Raw genomic sequence first — 19,319 nt, 5'->3', positions numbered from 1 at the left:
GTGTGTTCTTCAGGCCTGGCCGATCTCCAAATCCCAGCATTGCTGCCTGGCTGTCATCCACTTACCTTCATGGCCTGCCCTCAACAGGAGCAAGGAGCAGACCACCGGCTTTGCTGGGGATTATGAAGGTAAAATGGAAAGACCACCAGGAAGTTTCATAACCATTCATAGCCACGAGGCTAAAGCAGAACCTCTGTGATTTTCTGGAACGCAGGATCCCTGGAAGGACTGTGTCACAGTCATTCTGTGCTCTGGCCAGCAATGAGCAGGACGCTTCGGGATAGGTTGTACTTATAAGAGGCACTGATAGAGTCCTAAAGGATAGGGGAATCAGGGGTTCTCGGACTGGGGGTGAATGAGTGGGCAGGGGTCACAGGGAGAAGCTCCAGGTGCCCAGCCCTGAGTAATGGGTACAACTATGCAGAGCTTCATAGTGAGACAGACAAGCAGAGACAGCAGTGCCTGGGGAGCGGTGGGAGTTGGGGTAGGGGTGGGAGTGGGGAGTTCAATGTGGCTGTGGCATAAAGTTGTACAAGGGCAATGAGGAGAGGGAGGCTGGAGGAAGGTCAAGGTTGGATGACAGACAGCTTTGGACACCAAGTTCCAGGCTCAGCCACTCTGGACTCCTCCCCTGGGAGACCCTAGAGAGCTTAAGGAGAAGAAGTAAGGTGATGAGAACCAGAAGTGCCCAAAGGCACCAGCAGAGACACAGGTAGCACCACAGAGACAGGTCCTTGGGCCCAGCTCTGGAGTCTAGGGCTGGCACCCAGCCAGCCAGGCCTGCATGCCTCAGCTGTCGTGTCATTTTTTCAATGAGTGATGCCACAAGTTATCTGGACTTTACACAAGACTACTACTGCCAGGTGGCAACCTGCCGTCCCCCCCACTTTGAGTGATTTTACAGGCTCTCTTCCCAACCGGATTATGGGGGAGTGCAGTGTGTTTGCATCAACTGCTTGCTGGCATTCCCTATCAGTCACCTCTTTCATGGGAGGCACTGGGACTCAGAGCAGCGCATGGGCTCTGAGGGCAATGTATTCTAGGATCCTCATGTGCCTGACCCCGAGAACAAGCAGCAGCCAACTCGACCCTTCCCCATCTCAAGTAAAGTCTCCCGTTCGCTACTCTCACCAATTTTTTTTTTAAGATTTATTTATTTATTTTTATTGGAAAGTCAGATATACAGAGAGGAGGAGAGACAGAGAGGAAGATCTTCTGTCCAATGATTCACTCCCCAAGTGAGCGCAACAGCCAATGCTATGCCGAGCCAAAGCCAGGATCCAGGAACTTCTTCCAGGTATCCCCTGTGTGGGTGCAGGGTCCCAAAGCTTTGGGCCGTCCTCGACTGCCTTCCCAGGCCACAAGCAGGGAGCTGGATGGGAAGTGGAGCTGCCGGCATTAGAACCGGCACCCATATGGGATCCCAGGGCATTCAAGGCGAGGAATTAAGCTGCTAGGCCACGCCGCCGAGCCCAACTCTCACCAATTTTGAATGATGAGCTGGTGAGGTGTCCAGATGGCCTGAGGCTGCATAGGCAGGAGGAGGAGGAGCCACAGAAACTCGGGAGTGACTTCACCCCTGGACGCAGCCCATGAGGCTATGGTCAAGTGGCTCACAGTTCAGCAAGGTTCCTTGGTCCTCTGAGGGTCTATCCCATGACTCATACCACTATCACCCTCTCTTTGCACAAAGGGAGGTTACCACAAATGTGAGTGACAGACAAATGGGGACACTAATAGAAGATGGGGCAAGGACATGGAGGAGTTCTCACCATAGTGTGGGGCCAGGAAACAGCATGTATTCATGGAGGGCATGACACAAATAAGAGTGCTGCAGAGCCTTATGAGGTACACACTAACTCCTTCTCCCAACCCCACCCTGCAAAAGAGTAAATGGATACCCAAGGTGCTTACATAGTCTGCCCAGGACCACCGAATGGGAAGGACTAAGCCCAGGTGCACTAGGCCAGGCTCTGAATACTCTGTGGGAGCAGTTGAAAGTGGAGGGTCTCTGGGATGCAGTGATCGGGCCTTCAGGCTTGGAGGACCCCACCATGGCCCTGCTGTGAGGCATGTGACTTTTGACATAACTGCTTTGGCAGCTGGAACCCTGGACCCCTCATCTGGGGCATGCATGGGGCAGAAGTCTGCACACAGTTTGGCCTCAGGGTTGTGGGGAAATCCCAGCAAGGATGGACAGAAGTGCTAAGTGGGTAACAATGGGCCTAGTGGCACTCCACATGGAACGTTGTCTGTGGAACCAGCATTCTAATGGGGCAGTTGTGTTCTGAACCCCTGGCACTGAGTGTGCCGAAGGCCATACGTCTTTCAATCTTCCTCTTGAGTGGACAGGAGGATGCAGATCCCAGGCTGCAGTAGCGAAGAGCCAAGAGGCCTGCCAGCTTATAACCCTTATTTGCTAAATAAATAGTGCACTGTGATCAAAGCCAAGTGCTACAAAATCCTTTTCTTCCTTTCCTATAGAATTCAACCATGAAGGCCCGGCGGCATGACCTAGAGGCTAAATTCCTCGCCTTGAATGCCTGGGATCCCATATGGGCGCCGATTCTAATCCTGGCAGTTCCACTTCCCATCCAGCTCCCTGCTTGTGGCCTGGGAAGGCAGCCGAGGGCGGCCCAGAGCCTTGGGACACTGCGCCCACGTGGCAGACCCTGAAGAGGTTCCTGGTTCTAGGCTTCGGATCAGCGCAGCACCAGCTGTTGTGCTCACTTGGGGAGTGAATCATCGGATCGAAGATCTTCCTCTCTGTATATCTGACTTTGTAATAAAAATAAATAAATCTTAAAAAAAAAAAAAAAAAGAATTCAACCATGAAACAGAGAACACAGGAACTTCCTGATTTGTCAGTGAGGTGTGCTCCAAATGGGATATCTCCTTTTCCAAGTTCAGGTCTCCTGTTGACACTTGCTGATATATCAGAGAATATTCTTTGCTGGAAAGAGAGGAGACACTTCAAGTTTCTTCTTCACTTGGCTAATTGGGCTCTGACCATACTTTTCCCCTGACACCCTCCCCCCAAAATCAGGGTTTATTTGGATGAGGTTACAAAAGATTAGCTGCAGGAGAAAGAGGAAAAGATCATCCTAAGATGGAAACTTGGGACCAGTGTCAGGATGAAGATTAAAGCTGCCATCTGTGACACCAACATTCCACTGACACCAGTTCATGTTCCAGCTGCTCTGCTTTTAATCCAACTCCCTGTAATAGGCCTGGAAAGGTAGCAGGAAATGGGTGCTTGGGCCCTTACACCCTCGTAGGAGACCTAGAGAGTTTCATGTACCTGGCTTAAGCTTGGTCCAGTTGCAGCCACTGCAGCCACTTGGGAAATGTATCAGTGGATGGAAGGTCTATATCCCCTTTCTGTAACTTTGTCTTCCAAATAAGTAAATCTTTAAAAAGGAATATTAAAAATTAACATTTGGAAGAGAAAAACTGAAAAGACAAGAAATCATGATTGTGTCTGTATGTGTAGGTGTGTGTATGGGGGAGGTAAGCTGATATTGACAAGACTAGAGAAAATGGATGTTAATATATTCAGGAAACTAAAACTAAAACACTTTTGATGTTATGCTGCAAGTGGGAAAAGAAAGGCCCAGGAAGGAAAGTTTCCAGTATTTGAGGGAAAGTTAGGGAGGACAAGTGAGGAAGTGTTACTTCAAGGTCTGTTTTCCCCAAAGCATGACTCAAAGCACTCATCACTTGAGATGGTTATTGGAAAACACTTCTCTGCTTAGACAAGTGCAGCAAACACTTGTGCAGGTCACAATGTGGGAATGAGAACTTGAGAACTGACCTCTCACCGCCCCCCACCCCCTGGTTTTCATCTGCCATCCCCTACACAAATGAGAATATGCTTCAAAAAAGGTGTGGGAAACGGAATCACAAAATGAGTTCACTCTGGTGCAAGAACATGTTGAAGTCCATGAAGGGTTTTTCATAACATGCATTTTCCATGAGCTGTTTGTGTATGGCTTCCCTTGGGAATGCATACATGGGGAGGATCACTGTTCTTGGGCCATGCCCAGTGTCAGCCAGCACCAGCAGAGCATGTAGCTGGTACAGGACATTCAGATGTCTGCTCTGTAAAGCTGGGGGAGCAGTTACATAAACCGTGTTACAGGAACTAGAGCTGCTAGCTACATTTTGCTGGTCTAATATTTTGTTTTGATTTCATAATTGAACCAGGGAATCTCAAGAGTCACTTAAAACTCAATGTAGCCATTCACTGGCAACTTCTACTTTCTTCAATTCCATATAAGAGTAACTGTTTTCAGTTCTGGTTTCCTTACTTCCAATTCCAGCTTCTTGCTCATGCACACTCCAGGAGGCAGTAGGTTTTGGCTTAAGTACTTGGGTTCCTATACCCACATGGGAGTCCTGGATTGAGTTCCTAACTGCTGACCTTGTCCTGACCCAGCTATGGACATTGTAGGCATTTGATGAGTGAACCAGTGGACAGAAGATCAGTATTTGTCGCTCTTAAAAATTAAAACAAACAAACAAACAAAAAATCCCAACACAGTAGCTAGTGTCATGACACAGTGGTTAAGCTTCCACCTGTAATTCCAGCATTCTGGGCTCCTCTCTTTCTGCCCCAGTTCCTTGCTAATGTGCCTGAGAAAGCAGAAAAGGATAGCTCAAGTTCTTGGTCCCCTGCCACTCATGTGGGAGACTTGGACAGAGTTCCAGGCTCCTGGTTTCAGCCTGGCCTAGCCCTTGCTGTTACAGTCATTTGGGAAGTGAGCTGATGAAAGCTTGTTCTCTATCTCTTTCTCTCTGACTTTCAAATAAATCAAAACATCTTTTTCATGACACCTCAGCATCATTACTACCACTCTTTTTTCTAACAGCCAGCATGTGTCTTAGTCCAAACACATGCCATCCAGGACACAGCTGTCCATCTCCTGCACAGGCAGACTTGTGGAAGGCTTCTGGAATGAATGGTCTTGCTGAATGCGACCCGACAATGTGGTGCCTCCAATGCATTGGTCCTTTACTGGCACAATGACAGGCAAGAGCAAAAGGAGATGTGTCTGCAGCAAGCTGGGCAGTAACCTTTGCTGGCTCCCAGTGAGGTGGCCACTGCCATGACTTGTCCAACAATAGGGAGCTTGTGATTAGCGTAAACTCACTAACATCAGACAAGTGCTTTTTGGCTCAGGACTTGCCTTAAACAGTTGCTAGGATGAAGTGCCCTGACATTTATCTAATCTCCCTCATTCCTTCTTTTTGATATTTTCCCAAGGTGATCAACAACTACGTGGCTGTTTTGCTAGCAGGATTTCAAAGGGTCCCTGATCTGTGGCTCACTTGGCCCAGGGACTCAAACACCCGCAAGCAGTTAGCCCACCGTCTGCTCTCTCACCTGGAGCTCTGGTTTCCTAATAGGGTTTGTTCTGCTCTTCCCATTGGACAGATGCAGGTTCCACCCCTGGCCCCAGGGACTATGGTGCTTTCCCAGCCAATGGTCATCTCCGTCTCCTGGAACAGCACCCATCTTCTTTCTGCTTCCAAGTCCTTAGTCACTGACCTCCAGCTGAGATGCCCATCTCTCCCCACAACTTTAAAATATTTTTTAAACTTTATTAATTTCAAAGGCAGAGTTTTAGAGACAGGGACAGAGAGATCTTACATCCATTACCCAAATGGCTGAAGCCAACAGCCATCTAGGTCTCTTAGTAGGTGGCAGGGGCCCAAGCATTTGGACCATCCTCTGCTTTCCCAGGCACAGTAGCAGGGATCTGAGTCAGAATCCCTGACCCAGAGCTGTTGGGACTCCAACTGGTACCCATATAGGAAGATGGCATCACGGGTGGTAGCGTAAACCACTGCATCACGACAACACTCCAACTTTTAGAACCTAAGTTTATATCCAGATATAAACTTACACTACATAGAGTGTTCTCCTCAGCAACTGGAACAGGCAGCATGGGGCTGCAGTGGTGCCTGGAGACACCTGAGGACACATTGCCGCTTCTGGCTTCTGTGTGATCCAAGAAGAAGCACACACAGCTCTTCACCTTGACTGGGCTATAAACCAACACAAATCACTGTCTCGAGGAGACGTAGTGTGTATCTTGAACTGGACACTGGCTTTATACAAATGGGCATGCTCTGTCTCTTTGGGTGAATTTCAGCTTAGTATAGAGTTCATTAGATATGTCATTACTATCATTAACGTAAGGGTGGGCACCTTTTCCTGCCAAGGGTCACCTGGATCATTTACAACATCATCTTTGGGTGGTATATAATGATTGACCTAAACATTCACCAATTGTAGATTAATTGAATTTCAAGTCCCACCTGTGGTGGCCTTGGCAGGGCCAGATGTTCCCTTCCCTTAGTAAAGAAAAGAATTTGAGGGGCTGGCATTGTGGCATGGAGTTAAGTTGCCAACTGCAACAATGGCATCCCATATAGGCACTGGTTTGAGTTCCAGTTCCTCCACTTCCAATCCAGCTCCGTGCTAGTGACCAAGTGCTCAGGCCCCAGACACTCAAGTGGGAGACCTGGAAAAAGCTCCTGGTTCTGAGCTTTGGTCTGGTCCAGCCCCAGTCACTGTAGCTATTTGGGGAGTGAACCTGCAAGTGAAAGATCTGTCTCTCTCTTCCTCTCTCTCCTTCTCCATAACTCCATTTTTCAAGTAAACAAGTATTTTTGAAAACTATGTGAGTATTTGGGATAAATGTGAAATCCCAAGTTACAGTCGTTAGAAAGATAATAGGCAGACAGGGAATAAGGGTATCACAATAAAAATGCCTCTCAGAGCACTCTGGTCCTGCAGGTGGTGGTGACAAATGCCCCGCATTAGCGTCCTAAGCAGAGGTAATGCCTGTCATGCATAGGTTGCATAAATGGGATCCCATGACTTTCAGCCGACCCCAAGGCGCACTCTCTCAGACATCTCACCAGAGGACAGCATGCTAGACAGAGGCCTCCAATCATGTCTGCTGTCTCCTGTGGGCGTCTCAGAAGACACAGTCTGACAGATGCCTAGAGGTCTGACATCTAATGAGCAGTTTTGTTTTCTAAAAGTAACGAGAAAAATGTACATCTTCCCAAACACAGACACTAATCAGGGTTTCTCTCTGGGATAATTAGGGTTGTCTCCCTCCTTCCCACCCTCAACCTTGCTGCAAGGCTCCTTCTAAAAACACAAAAGCAAAGGCACCTCTGCTTTCTCAGTTGATGGGATGGAGAGCAACATGTGAGCACACTAGGGCATGCAGCCCCTGGACCCTGGTTAATCAGGGATGGTGACAGCAGGGCTGACTCTGCACTACCACACCAGGCATTCATGGATCAGCCCCCTTCACCTGCGCCTGGCACACACACACCCTTGCCACCCTCCCTCTATCTCCCAGCCCTCACCTGGTTGATGACATAGATGCCGTAGTCCAGCTGCTGGCGCTGCAGGATTGGGTGCAGGTAATAAAGCCAATACTTGAGATGCTCCTGTCGGTTGCGGAATGGGATGATGATGGCGACCTTGTGTGGGGAGGTACAATTCTTGGGGGAATGGCGACCACCCAGCTTCACCTCCGGGTTCTGCTTTGCCAGGAGCTCCAGGTCCACATGGACGTTAAAGTCAACCGACCTGGGGCCAACTAGAGAAGTGGAGGGAAGGAGAAGTTAGCAGGTACTGGACTCACCACTCCGCCTCCTGCAGTGGAGGACCAGGACACAGCTGTAGGGGCAGTGTCTGCTCTTGGGGACAGCGCAATGAGGGAGAGAGCATTCATGCATAGCACCAGGTGGTACTGCGTCCAGCACAAGGATGACTATCCATTTCAGTGCTCAAAGTCCTGTGCCCCAGGAAGCTTTCAGTGTCAGGCCAACCCAGAGGACTAGGGACCCTATCAAGCCTTCACCTGCCACAGACTCTGCCCCACTACATGCCATGTAAAACAGAAATATTTCCTGCTCAGTCAGCCCAACCAACCGGCTGTTGTTACAATCAGTGACCACGAATTAGAAGCTACTTTCTCAGAAATCCTGGGGTTGAGGAGAGGGTGTCGTGGTAATGCGGGTGAAACCACAGCTGGAGAGGTCTGCATCCCGTAACAGAGTTCCAGCTGCCCCACTTCCCCATGCCGCTTCCCTGCTTATGCTCCTGAGAATGCAGCAAATGACTGCCCAGCAACCTGGGTCCCTGCCACTTCTGTGAGAGACCAAGATGGAGTCCCTGGCTCCCAGTCCGGGTCTGGCCCAGCCTTTGATATTGCAGGTGTTTGGGGGAATGAGCCAGCAGAGGAAAATCTCTCTTTCCCTGTCATTCTACCTTTCAAAACAAATAAATAGAAGTTCGTTTAAAAGGAAGTCAGCACAAGAGTTCTGGGCACGGAGGAAAGGCTGATTGACCCTGGGGTAGTGGCAGCTCAGGAGTAGAAGGAAAAGGAAGATTGGACCCTGGATGCAGGGCGCAGCATGGAGAACCAGGCACAGGGCCAGGATGGCCACCTAAACTTACCGTATTCCCTGTCCTACAGAATTCCTCAAAACAGATTCCAGGAAACATAACAGCCAGCAATCTGCTCGATGGGAAAACACCCTATGGTCCAATAAGGGTGGGAACACTGCTACTAAACCCTGCTCCTGGAAAGTGCATCAGGGCCGCGAAGTTGCACAATCCAAAGAGCACCAACCTCTCACTCCACTCAACCGCAGCATCCTGGCCCAATTCGGCGACCTAACTTTTATACCAGGGAGCACACTTTAGGAACTGTCACCCTGGGGAGCCACCTTTATTTGTGAAGAAGATGAGCACCCAGAACCAAGCAAGGAACTTTTCATAGAGCAGAGTGGGGGCCCAACATGGAGACCTCAGCTGCTCACCCTCCCTGAAATGAGGCAGCCATCAGGGAGGAAGCTGAGAGCCGGCTCCTCCCTACATCTTCCCTCCCCATCACTTTCCTGCTGAAAGTATCGGAAGGCTCTCAGGTCACTGCACAGCTTTGGACAAGGCCAAGGCCAAATCCCTTCATTTGATGAAAAGGCCCTCATGTCTATCTCCCTCCCCATTCCTATAAACCACTTGCTTTTCCCTTTGCTAGTGGGGCCCTTCCACTTCTCCTCTAGTAGGCAGACTTTCGCACTCATTCACTGTCCCTTTGCTCTCTTCCTTACCCTGGCAGTAAGCTCCCTGCTTACCTCCATCCCAGGCAAAGAGGGGGTGGGGCCTCAGGGTTCTGAAGGCTCCATGGAGGGATGGAGGAATGGAGGGCAGGGGCAGCTGGCACATCAGTTTCTCACTGAACTGCCTGCTGTCCCAGCTCCAACTGCCCCAGGGCAAGGTCAGCAGGCACTGGGCTCCAGGACATAGTCAGGGGCCACTCTGGACCAGTGTCCCCAATTCCACATTCAGAAACACCTGGAGCCACTGGTACAGATGCAGAACTTCAGCCAGCACAGCTCTGCAAGTCTGGGGGAGCGCCCAGGTGCATGAATAACAAGGAGGTGACTTTAGGGCAATGGAGTGAGCCGAGTCCTCAGGGATTCCCCCCAACTCACCTACCCACACCCTAGCCCAAAAAGTTTACCAGTCCTGGGCCGATCAATCCGTTAACCATGGAGGAAGCCGTTGGGAGGCTCAGCTGCACTGTGAACTTGTCAACAATACCACAGAAAGAAGATATGCCACTGAGCTCCTCTCACTCCAGAAGGCCCTAGAACATCTGCAGTGCCCCATTCTACCCACCCCACCCCTGGTTTTGAAGATGCTGATAAACAACCCATTTTGGGGAACTCAAGCAGCATCTGGGGCTGTCACCCTGGGCACTTGCTCATACCTTCTGAAACCAACCCAGAGAGCAGAATTCACACGTGGCCTGCCCTGCCCAGCCTTCCCGGAGCAGAAACCTGCAAACTGGAGGGAGTGCTGGCGTTACCCCTCAGGGCGATCTGCTCACAACCACCCACCCTCCTCCAGGGTTCCTGGAACAACAGACACTGCTGTGCACCTAGTATGGGGGCTGACCCCTGGGTGGTCCAGCTTCCCTATCCCCTCCCTTACACACACACACACACACACACACACACACACACACACACACTCTTCTCTTTTTTCCTTCTCAGACACCCCACATTCACACACAGGTGGTGTGACTGGCAATGCTGACTGTCTAGGTGGACCTTCCTAGCATAACCTGTGAGTCTTCATTCTGAACGGCTTGTCTGATGCAAGCTCTCCCTGTGACCACTGTTCAAATCATTTTAACCAATACCTCTGAGGCTCCTGGTAGGTGCCAAGCTGAATGCCAGTCAAGAAAGGCTGGGTAGAGATGGAGGAGAAGGAATGGACAAGGCGATTCCTATCTTCTTGGAGCTCCTTACAGAGCATGTACCAGAACCTGAATGGAAATCACCCTATTTCAGGGTGGCACAGGGACACAATCCTACAAGGGCTCCTTGCCAAGCACTAAGACGCCAAAGCCTTGTCTTACTCTCTCACCTCTGCTCTCTTCATGGCCCCGGATGCTTCAGCTAGCACACTAACCCCCACTCCAACCCACCTAGCCCAGCCTGGCAATTCCTTCTCCTGTCCATTCTTTTTCTCAGAATGCTACACAAAGCCTGACTCCCACAGTCCACATCTGAGACAGGACAGCACTCCACAGCCCCTCACCTGTAACTGACAGCCTTCTCGGGTCCAGCACCAGCTTGGCGGCCTCCCCAAGCACCCAGTGCCCTCCTGCGACACTGGTTGGACCATCCTCCATCACCCAGCTGGCTCCATTCCAGTGAGAAAGATCCAGAGAACTCAGACTCCAGGAGGGCAATGCCCAGCTCTGTGGTCAGCTCTGAGGCTGCCTGAGGAGGCAGAGGGCTGAGAACTTCACAAGAGTCGGCAGGCTGGGCCAAGGTGCCCTTGCTGTGTGGCACATGGCGTGTGCTTCCATAGCCCTCTGCCCTGCTGGGCTGGCTTGTGTGTTTTCCTGGCTCTGGAAGCTGGGAAGTGGGGTTATGTAAGCAGATGAGCAGATGTGAGCTGTCCTCGGCTCCCCTGCTCAAGCCCCGCCACGTGGGCCTCCCGGCTGGGAGTCCAGGTCACGGCCTGGCGTGTAAGCCGCTCAATAACTTCAATGTGTGAGCTTGAGACAGATTCTGTAGCTCCCTTGCCTGGCCTGGAAAACCCAAACACACACACACACCCCTCCATCAAAAACCCTGCTAATCTAAGCGGGCCAGGCATGGACTCCTGCCTGGCTTTCACACTGGCCAAACCACTAGTTTAATCCTCTAGACTCAGCAAAACAGCCTGGAACTGCTTTCTTCCTGATTAGCCAGTGGTTTAAGATTCTAGTGCTTGGCTTGAGGCCGGAGCGTGACAATGTTTTACCAGGCTGGGAAAGTACAATAAAAGTAAAGACCACGTAGGTGGTTTTGCACCATACTAAATAGCATCAGTATGGTGGAATGAATATACTGTTCCCAAGAGTAAATGCTGTTACTCTTCTGTTTTTAAGTTGTGTGTCTCTACTTTATTTGAGACAAGGCACAGACAGCATGCACTCCCATTGGTTCAGTCCCCAGATGACCAGGAGGCAGGAACTCAACCCAGGTTTCTCATGTGGGTGACAGACACTCACATGAAACTTTAACCCCTCATTGCTGTCTCCCAGGGTCTGTACTAGCAAGAACCTGGAGTGGGGAGCTACAGCCAGGAATCGAACCCACGCACTACAATATGGGTTGGGGCATCTTAACTATTCGGTCAAACAACTCTCTCTTCACATTTTTTACTTGTTAGACATCTCCCTTTTCTTAGCAAATGACTGTGATGTGTTAGACCTTTAATTTTTTTTCCCAAAATCCTTTTGAAAACCATAGGTCAGGCTCCCAAAAGTTACTTCTGAAGATTTCCTGGGCAAGCAGAGTCAAACATCTGGGAAAGATCTGAGGACATGTGGGACCACGCAGGACCCAGAATTCGGTGGTTCCGAACGTTGCGATGCGGTAATGTTTTCTGGGTCCAGCGCTCAAGCCTAACAGCACACTGCATGGTGAGCCCATGTCAGGGGGCATTTCTGCCTGTGCCAAGTCCTCTGAATGCCAGGCGTGCACTAGACGCTGCATCAGGAGTTCCCATCAAATCCCTGAGCTCAGGAAAGATTTGCTCAGAGGTCCTGTGCATTCCCAGTGCCCTCTGTGGGCTCTGTAGGCTCTAATACAGGTGAAGAGGAGCCCCTTCTCTTCCAGCCTGTGGGGAAGAGGACAGACTTGGGGGGCTGGGAGTGGTGGGGTAGGGAAGAGGCACCAAAATCCAACAGCACCAAGCTTCAGGTCAAACTTCACCTTCCCTGACTGCTCAAGGCTGGTTCTAAACCTCCTACATATTCACAGCCCCACATCCATTCAAACACACATTCACTTAGTGCTTTCTCTGTGTGAAGGGATGCCAGGTGTGCAGAGAGTGGGGCTGAATGAGATCTCTACCCTCAGCAAGCTGGGAGAGGAGTGGTGCAAACACAAAGATAGGTTTTTGAACACTCGATTCCAGCCACCAGCATCACGAGTGGGCACAAAAGGAGGGAAATCAACCAACTCCAAGGCAGGGAGGAGACTCAGGGGAAACTCGACAGAGCAGCAGCTCCTGCTGCGAGACTCTCGTGTTCACGTGTCAGCTAACCTGCGGCACCACCACAACACAGGGTAGTGCACCTCTACCTCCTGATTCTCTACCGTGGATGCAAGCAACGAGATTCCATAAACCTAGAAGAAAAGCGGATGGAGGAACAAAGGCCGGATGACACCAGCAGGGACTCCCCCTTTACCCATTTCTCACTGAGTTGTAAAATCCAACTCACCAAGGCCCCAAAGGTCCTGGAAATGATTTATTTCTGAAAGCAGACATCCCTGGTGATTTCATTTATGCTTGTGGGCATAGCTTTAAAACCGAACAATAAATATCTTAAGATATAACCTGGGGCGGGGGATAGGGGAAGCTGGCCCCTGCTCCCTAGCCTCATTCCCAATACTGGTCTCCCAAAATAAAGGTTCCAAAACATCCAGCCAAACAACAGGAATAGTCTGTCTCACACATGAACAGGATCTGTGTCTGGTATGCCACTCACAGAAGCCTGCACCCTCAGTTTCTGCTGCTAACGCATCACCCTGGCTGCTAGTAGACCCGGGGGTGCAGGGCAGAAATGCTTTTTCAACAGGAAACAGAACACATCTGTGCTCTCAGAAACCTCGAAAATCCTGCATTTGGGGGACAGAGAAAAACAAGGTCTTCACATTTGCTCAAAAAGAAAAATAACCAACCCTGCTAGAGGAGTTAGAGAGAGCCCAGGTGGCCAAGCGGTAATCTGGACCAAGGCACCCAGGGGGGCCAATGTCTTTAGCAGCAGCAGCCCTGCCCTGTGCCTGAGCTGACACATTCTGCAGTTTTCCCAAGTGCGATGGATTAACAAGCCCCCGGTCTCGATGGAGCTGTCTCAGAGTTTTGTTGTCTTCCTTGTTAAAGCCTAACTCAGCCTCCCAGTACTGGTTAGTGTTCAAAGTACCGCTGCCTCTTCCATCTTTTGCAGCAGCTCTCAAATTGCAGTGTGGGAAGAAACGGGCTGGGGACGCATGTGAACCTGCATATTCTGGGTGCTCCTCATCAGACAGCCTGACTTGGCCAGCCTGGCTGAGGCCCAGGACTCTGCATGCTAACAAGCTCTCTTAGGGAACTGCAAAGCCAGTCCCCAGACTTTATTTTGAGAGTCAGCCCCAGAGGTTTACTCATTAACCACCACTTCCCTTTTCACCCCCAGGAAGCTTTATGTCCTGGAACTGCCCCTTTTTTCTTTCTTTTTTTGAAAGAGCGATATAGACAAGAGAGATGGAAGAAGAGATCTTTAACCTGAGTCATCATTTGTTGCTTCCCAGGAGTATTAGCAGGAGCCTGGATTGGAAGCAGAATAGCAGAGACTCAAGCCAGCATGTTCATGTGTAAGTCTCTGACAATTTCTCAGCACGTAACGGAACCTGTTTCACTTTTCAAACATTTTCCCAAGCGCCTCAGAGTCTGTTTTGAACGTATTCAACACCCTTCACAAGCTTGCAGGTGTTAGCCTCCATTAGCCATCTGAGTGTTGGGGTTCTGTGCCATCCTTCTCCATGCTTGGGACAGTATCTGGAAGAGCAGAATACCAAACACAGCTCTTGATCAACGGTGTTTAGTAACTGAGCTGGGGCCCACTATTCACAGCATGTTCAGATGCCACATGAGACACAAGCACCCCATATTGGAGGAATGTCGGTGTGAGTCCCAATTGCTCTGCTTCTGATCTATCTTCCTGTTAATTCAGGAAATTTGGGAAAGAAACAGCAGAAGACAGCCCAACTCCTTAGGCTCCTGCTATCTACATGGGAGATTAGAATGGAGTTCTAGGCTCCTAGGTTTGGCCTGGCCCAGAAATGGCTGTCTGCGGCCATTTGGGGAGTGAAATCAGTGCATTCAAGATTCTTTCTCTATGTCACTTTAGCTTTCAAATAAATCTTTTAAATTTTACTTTTTGAAAAATGAATGGAGCAAACAAAGTAGAATATCACGTTGGCCTTGATATTTCAGAACCCAACATTCTTGCTTAAGTCAACATCTACGTGGGCAAAATACTCCCTTTTGGACTCCAAAGGTGTCTGTTGTTTCAGGGTATAGCACCTGATTCTGGAGTGACAAGGACATTCCTCCACCATTAATGTTAAAATGACTTTCCTCTAGGCTAGTCTAGGCCTATACCTTGAGACTTTGTAGCAACAGGTGGCCTAGCCTCCCAATGCAAAGGCTTTGCTTCCTTGGCTATGCCTCAGGCTGCCACAGTAAGGCAGTCTCTTCTCCCAACTCCAAAGACGATAACTTGAGAGCAGAATTCCAAAGTACACATCTGAGGTGGGTGGTCAGACAGAGAAGTCCCCAGACGCTGTTACCAGAGAACCTGAGCCTAAAGCTACGGAGGCAAAGCCATGACCAGAATCTATCACCTTGAAAGGCCAAGAGCCATTTCAAGTAAGACCCTGAAGAATCCCAGCACAACAGGACACAGGAGCCTTGAGAATCATGTTTCAGAGGCAGGCATTGGGTGCAGCAGGTAAGATGCCCCTTGGTGCTTTAGGAGCACTCTGTTATAGTGCAGACATGGCCAAGTCCAAGAACCACACCACACAACCAGTTGCAAAAAATGGCATAGAAATGGCACCCAAAAACTCTGATCCCAAACACATAAATTTCTCAGTGGGTTAGAGGAGCACGGGTTTTACCAAGAAGCACAAGAAGGCCCTGAAAAAGATGCAGTCTAACAAGGCCAAGGCTGCTAAGGCCCAAGTTAAGTCCATGGCCCCAAAGGGTGTCAACTGCAAGCTTCATGGATTAGCCTCATGCCAGCACTGCCAAGCTGTCCTGATCAAGGCTAAGGCTCAAATTACGGCCAAGGTCCAGAACCAGGCCTTGGCTGCATTTGCTGCTGCAGATCCAGTTCCAGCTCAGGCTCCGGTTCCTGCTCCCCAAGATGCCCAGGCACCCACAGAAAGCCTCTGCCTGCCAGTGCAAGAACACAACGACTGGTGTGACCCCGGCTGTTCTCAACCTGGGGCTAGTGTCCTCCTGTGCTGCTTGTACAAATAAGCCTGAGTCAAGGTCTCCTGGGGCATGATCATTTCATATGGCTGTGCCTAGGTTCGAGTCCCTATCTGCTTCCAAGCTCTTGCATATGCACACCTTGGGAGACAGCAGGTAATGGTCCATGTGCTTGGGTCTCTGCCACCTGCTCAGGAGACTCAGGCAGAGTTCTGAGTTCGTGGTTTCAGCCTGGCCCAGCCCTGGTTGTTATGGGCATTTGGGGAGTAAACCAGAAGATGGAAGATCAATTTCTCTCTCTCTCTCTCTCTCTCTCTCTCTCTCTCTCTCTCTCTCTCTGAGAGAGTGTGTGTGTGTTTCTCTCTCTCTCAGAGAGAGAGAGAGAGTGTGTGTGTGTGTGTTTCTCAGTGTATTTGTACACTTCCTTTTCAAATACCTAAAAATAGAAAAAAAATTAAGGGAAATAGCTTTTTACATGAAGAAAAATGTTGGCCAGAGATGTTGCATTGGCATATATATATATATATATATATATATATATATATATATATATCTCCACCCTTATCTTTCTTTGAGTAAGCCTGTAGGCTTCTGATACTCAAGAATCATAACACATGTGCCACTACTGTGCCTACAGGAAGCCACCAACTGAGCTAAATAGCAGAAAAATGTATCCTGTGAGACATCATTGACCCAACCCTCCCCAAACATATCTGCATCCCATACTCAGCTTTGGCCGAATTCATAGAGGCAACAGAAGCCAGGAGAAAAATCCCAGGACTGGGGGCAAGACAGCGACACAGTTCAGTCCTTTGCTGACTCAAGGAAACAGCTTTCACCATGAGGAAGCCGCAATGATGCAAGACACCGTGTGTGTGTGTGTGTGTGTGTGTGTGTGTGTGTGTGTGTGTGTGTGTAAAGTCTGTTTTCTTTGGTCCTGACCCAAATGCAGACGCCTCCTCCTCACGCCCGTGGCTGTGATGTGCAGAAACGGCGCTTGCTCATAGCCATCATTACCAGGAAAAGGCTATGGAGGCCAACTTGTTTGGAAATCCTATGTGCTCTCCAAATGAGAGCACTCTGGAGAACACAGTGCCACGCTGAGCTTCTGGGAAAGGCTCAGCACAGTGCAAGCACATGCCAGGGATGTGAGTGCTGTGGGCTGAGCTCCAAGCCATGGTAATAAAGCCAGGATCCGAACCAAGGGAGCCACGTAACTTTTTTACCTTTGGCTTCACAGCGCATATAAAAGTATAGTCTGTTATGAATACAGCCACATTATGTATAAAAACAAGTAAATCTCTTAATGCTTCATTACTGAAAAAATGCTAACAACCATCTAAGCTGTTGGTGCCAACAGAACAACTCTACAGAGTGCCATAAACCTTATCTGTAGAAAATACAAAACCTGCAAAGTATAATAAAGTGAAGTGCCATAAAACAAGATATGGCATGGCCAGTGCTGTAGGCTGGGATACAGCAGGTTAAGCCACAGCTGGCATCCCATATAGGTTCACTTCCAATCCAGCACCCTGAAAATGTACCTGGGAAAGCAGCAGAAGATGCAGCAGGGATGGTACAAGTATTTGGGCTTCTGCACCCACTTGGGAGCCCAGACGAAACTTCTGGTTTTGGGCTGGCCTCAATGCAACCATTTAGGGAATAAACCAGTAACTATAAGATCTCTTTGTCTCTCCATCTGGGTAACTTTGCCTTTTAACTAATTAAGTCTTTAAAAAAAGACACATCTGTAGTTTTGTTTTGAGATATTCTCTAGCCTGGGACAGTCCCCCTTCCTCCCCTAGGCCTTGCACTCTGAAGCCTGGGGCTAAGTCTGGCTGGAGTCAGACACTGATGGAGAGCCTAGGCCATCAGTCTGGAGAACCTCTGACCTTCCCCTAAGCTAGAACATTTGTTCTGGAACTGCTTAGGCCACTTGTTATTAGAGATGCAGACATCTGGTAGATGCTCTTCAAGAACCAAACATCAGCCACAGTGTAGGGTTCAAATCTCTGTAGCACCTCTCAGATGCCAGAGATGGCTGCTACATCATGTCTGAATCTTGCTGTGTTCATCATGGGGCTCAATGCATAGTAGACCTACAAAATGCTTGCTGAATAGCTTCACAGATCCTACTTGCAAGTCATTCCTAACAAAGCTAAGGGGTTATTTAAAAAAAAAAAAAAAAGCCTGTCTGCTGAGGGGAGCAGACATGCCCTACAATGGTGTACAGGAACCAAGGGTACTGTATAACTATAGAAAAGGGAGCATGGGCCTGGTTGATGGCCTAGTGGCTAAATCCTTGCCTTGCACATACTTGGATCCTAGATGGGTGCTGGTTCATGTCCCGTATGCTCCTCTTCCCATCCAGCTCGCTATTTGGGCCTGGGAAGGCAGCTGAGGACAGCCCAAAGTCTTGGAGCCCTGCATAACATGAAGATCCAGAAGAAGCTCCTGGTCTCGGATCAGCTCAGTTCTGGTCATCGAAGCCACTTGAGAAGTGAACCAGTGGATGGAATATCTTTCTCTGTCTCTCCTCTCTGTAAATCTGCTTTTCTAATAAAAATAAATTAAAAAAAACCTGAAAAACAAAACAAAACAAGGAGTGTGCCAACAAGAGCCTGCACAGAACACAGGAGCATGAGTCTTCCATAGCAACAAAAGACAGGACAAAGCTATGAGATAACTAACAGATTCAGAAGAGATACTGGCAATATTGGGAGACCAGCAGGAGATATCCATCCAGATGTGTAAGGAATCCCTGCATCTCACCCAGAAGAATCTAACCACTCCAATGGGGTGAAAGGGGGACACAGAAGCAGATATACTACAACTAAATAATTTGCCAATAAGAATCCCAAAAGCGGGCCTGGCGCGGTGGCGCAAGTGGTTAAGGTCCTCACCTTGCACGCCCGGGATCCCATATGGGTGCCAGTTCTATCCCGGCAGCCCCGCTTCCCATCCAGCTCCCTGCTTGTGGCCTGGGAAAGCAGTCAAGGACGGCCCAAAGCTTTGGGACCCTGCACCCACGTGGGAGACCCAGAAGAGGCTCCTGGCTTCGGATTGGCATAGTATCAGCCGTTGCGCTCACTTGTGGAGTGAGTCATCGGACGGAAGATCTTCCTCTCTGTCTCTCCTCTCTGTATATCCGCCTTTCCAATAAAAAAATAATAAAGAATTTTTTAAAAAATTCTTTTAAAAAAAAGAATCCCAAAAGCCGGGAAGCCTATGAAGAAATGCTCCAGCTCATCAGGAATCAGAGAGAAGGGAGTTAAAACAGAAAGCATTATACCAGCAGTTATTCTGGAAAAGAAATGAAAATGGGGAAAGCAAAGAATTTGTGGCAGTACAGAAACTGTCATGCTCTGCTGGGAGAAAGAGAAACTGGGATGGTCTCTCTGGAGCTGCTTAGGATCTCCCAAAGGAACATCCCTACACACATACCACATGCACGTGCACACACATACGCCCCCCACATGTACACATGCCATAACATACACACATGTATAGATATGCCATATGCATACATTACCCACTACACACACACACATCCATATCCACACCCCCACCACACATACACATGCACACCCCACATATACACACACCATACACAGACACCACCCACATACTCACTTACACATGCACACACAGGCATCCACACACCCCCACCTCACACATACACACACACACACACACCATATGCATACACGACCCACTGTATACACACATCCCACAT

At 49.3% G+C, this 19,319-nt stretch overlaps 1 protein-coding gene across 2 annotated transcripts in view; it reads right to left on the bottom strand.

The window, feature by feature from the left end:
• The window catches only part of B4GALT1 (beta-1,4-galactosyltransferase 1), a 50,903-nt gene that overhangs the window by 14,645 nt on the left and 16,939 nt on the right, over window positions 1–19,319 (bottom strand). For both annotated transcript variants that reach the window (XM_040963637.1, XM_040963638.1), the window contains exon 2: window positions 7,393–7,628. In XM_040963637.1, coding sequence (XP_040819571.1) covers window positions 7,393–7,628 — 236 coding nt within the window. The remainder of the gene's footprint in view (window positions 1–7,392; window positions 7,629–19,319) is intronic.

This window comes from Ochotona curzoniae, unplaced genomic scaffold (assembly GCF_017591425.1).
Source record: "Ochotona curzoniae isolate NIBS_2020 unplaced genomic scaffold, NIBS_Ocur_1.0 scaffold_3208, whole genome shotgun sequence".
In the NCBI taxonomy this organism is placed as follows: domain Eukaryota; kingdom Metazoa; phylum Chordata; class Mammalia; order Lagomorpha; family Ochotonidae; genus Ochotona; species Ochotona curzoniae.
Note: the sequence above shows the minus strand (reverse complement) of the source record. Positions and strands in the feature narration are given on the sequence as shown.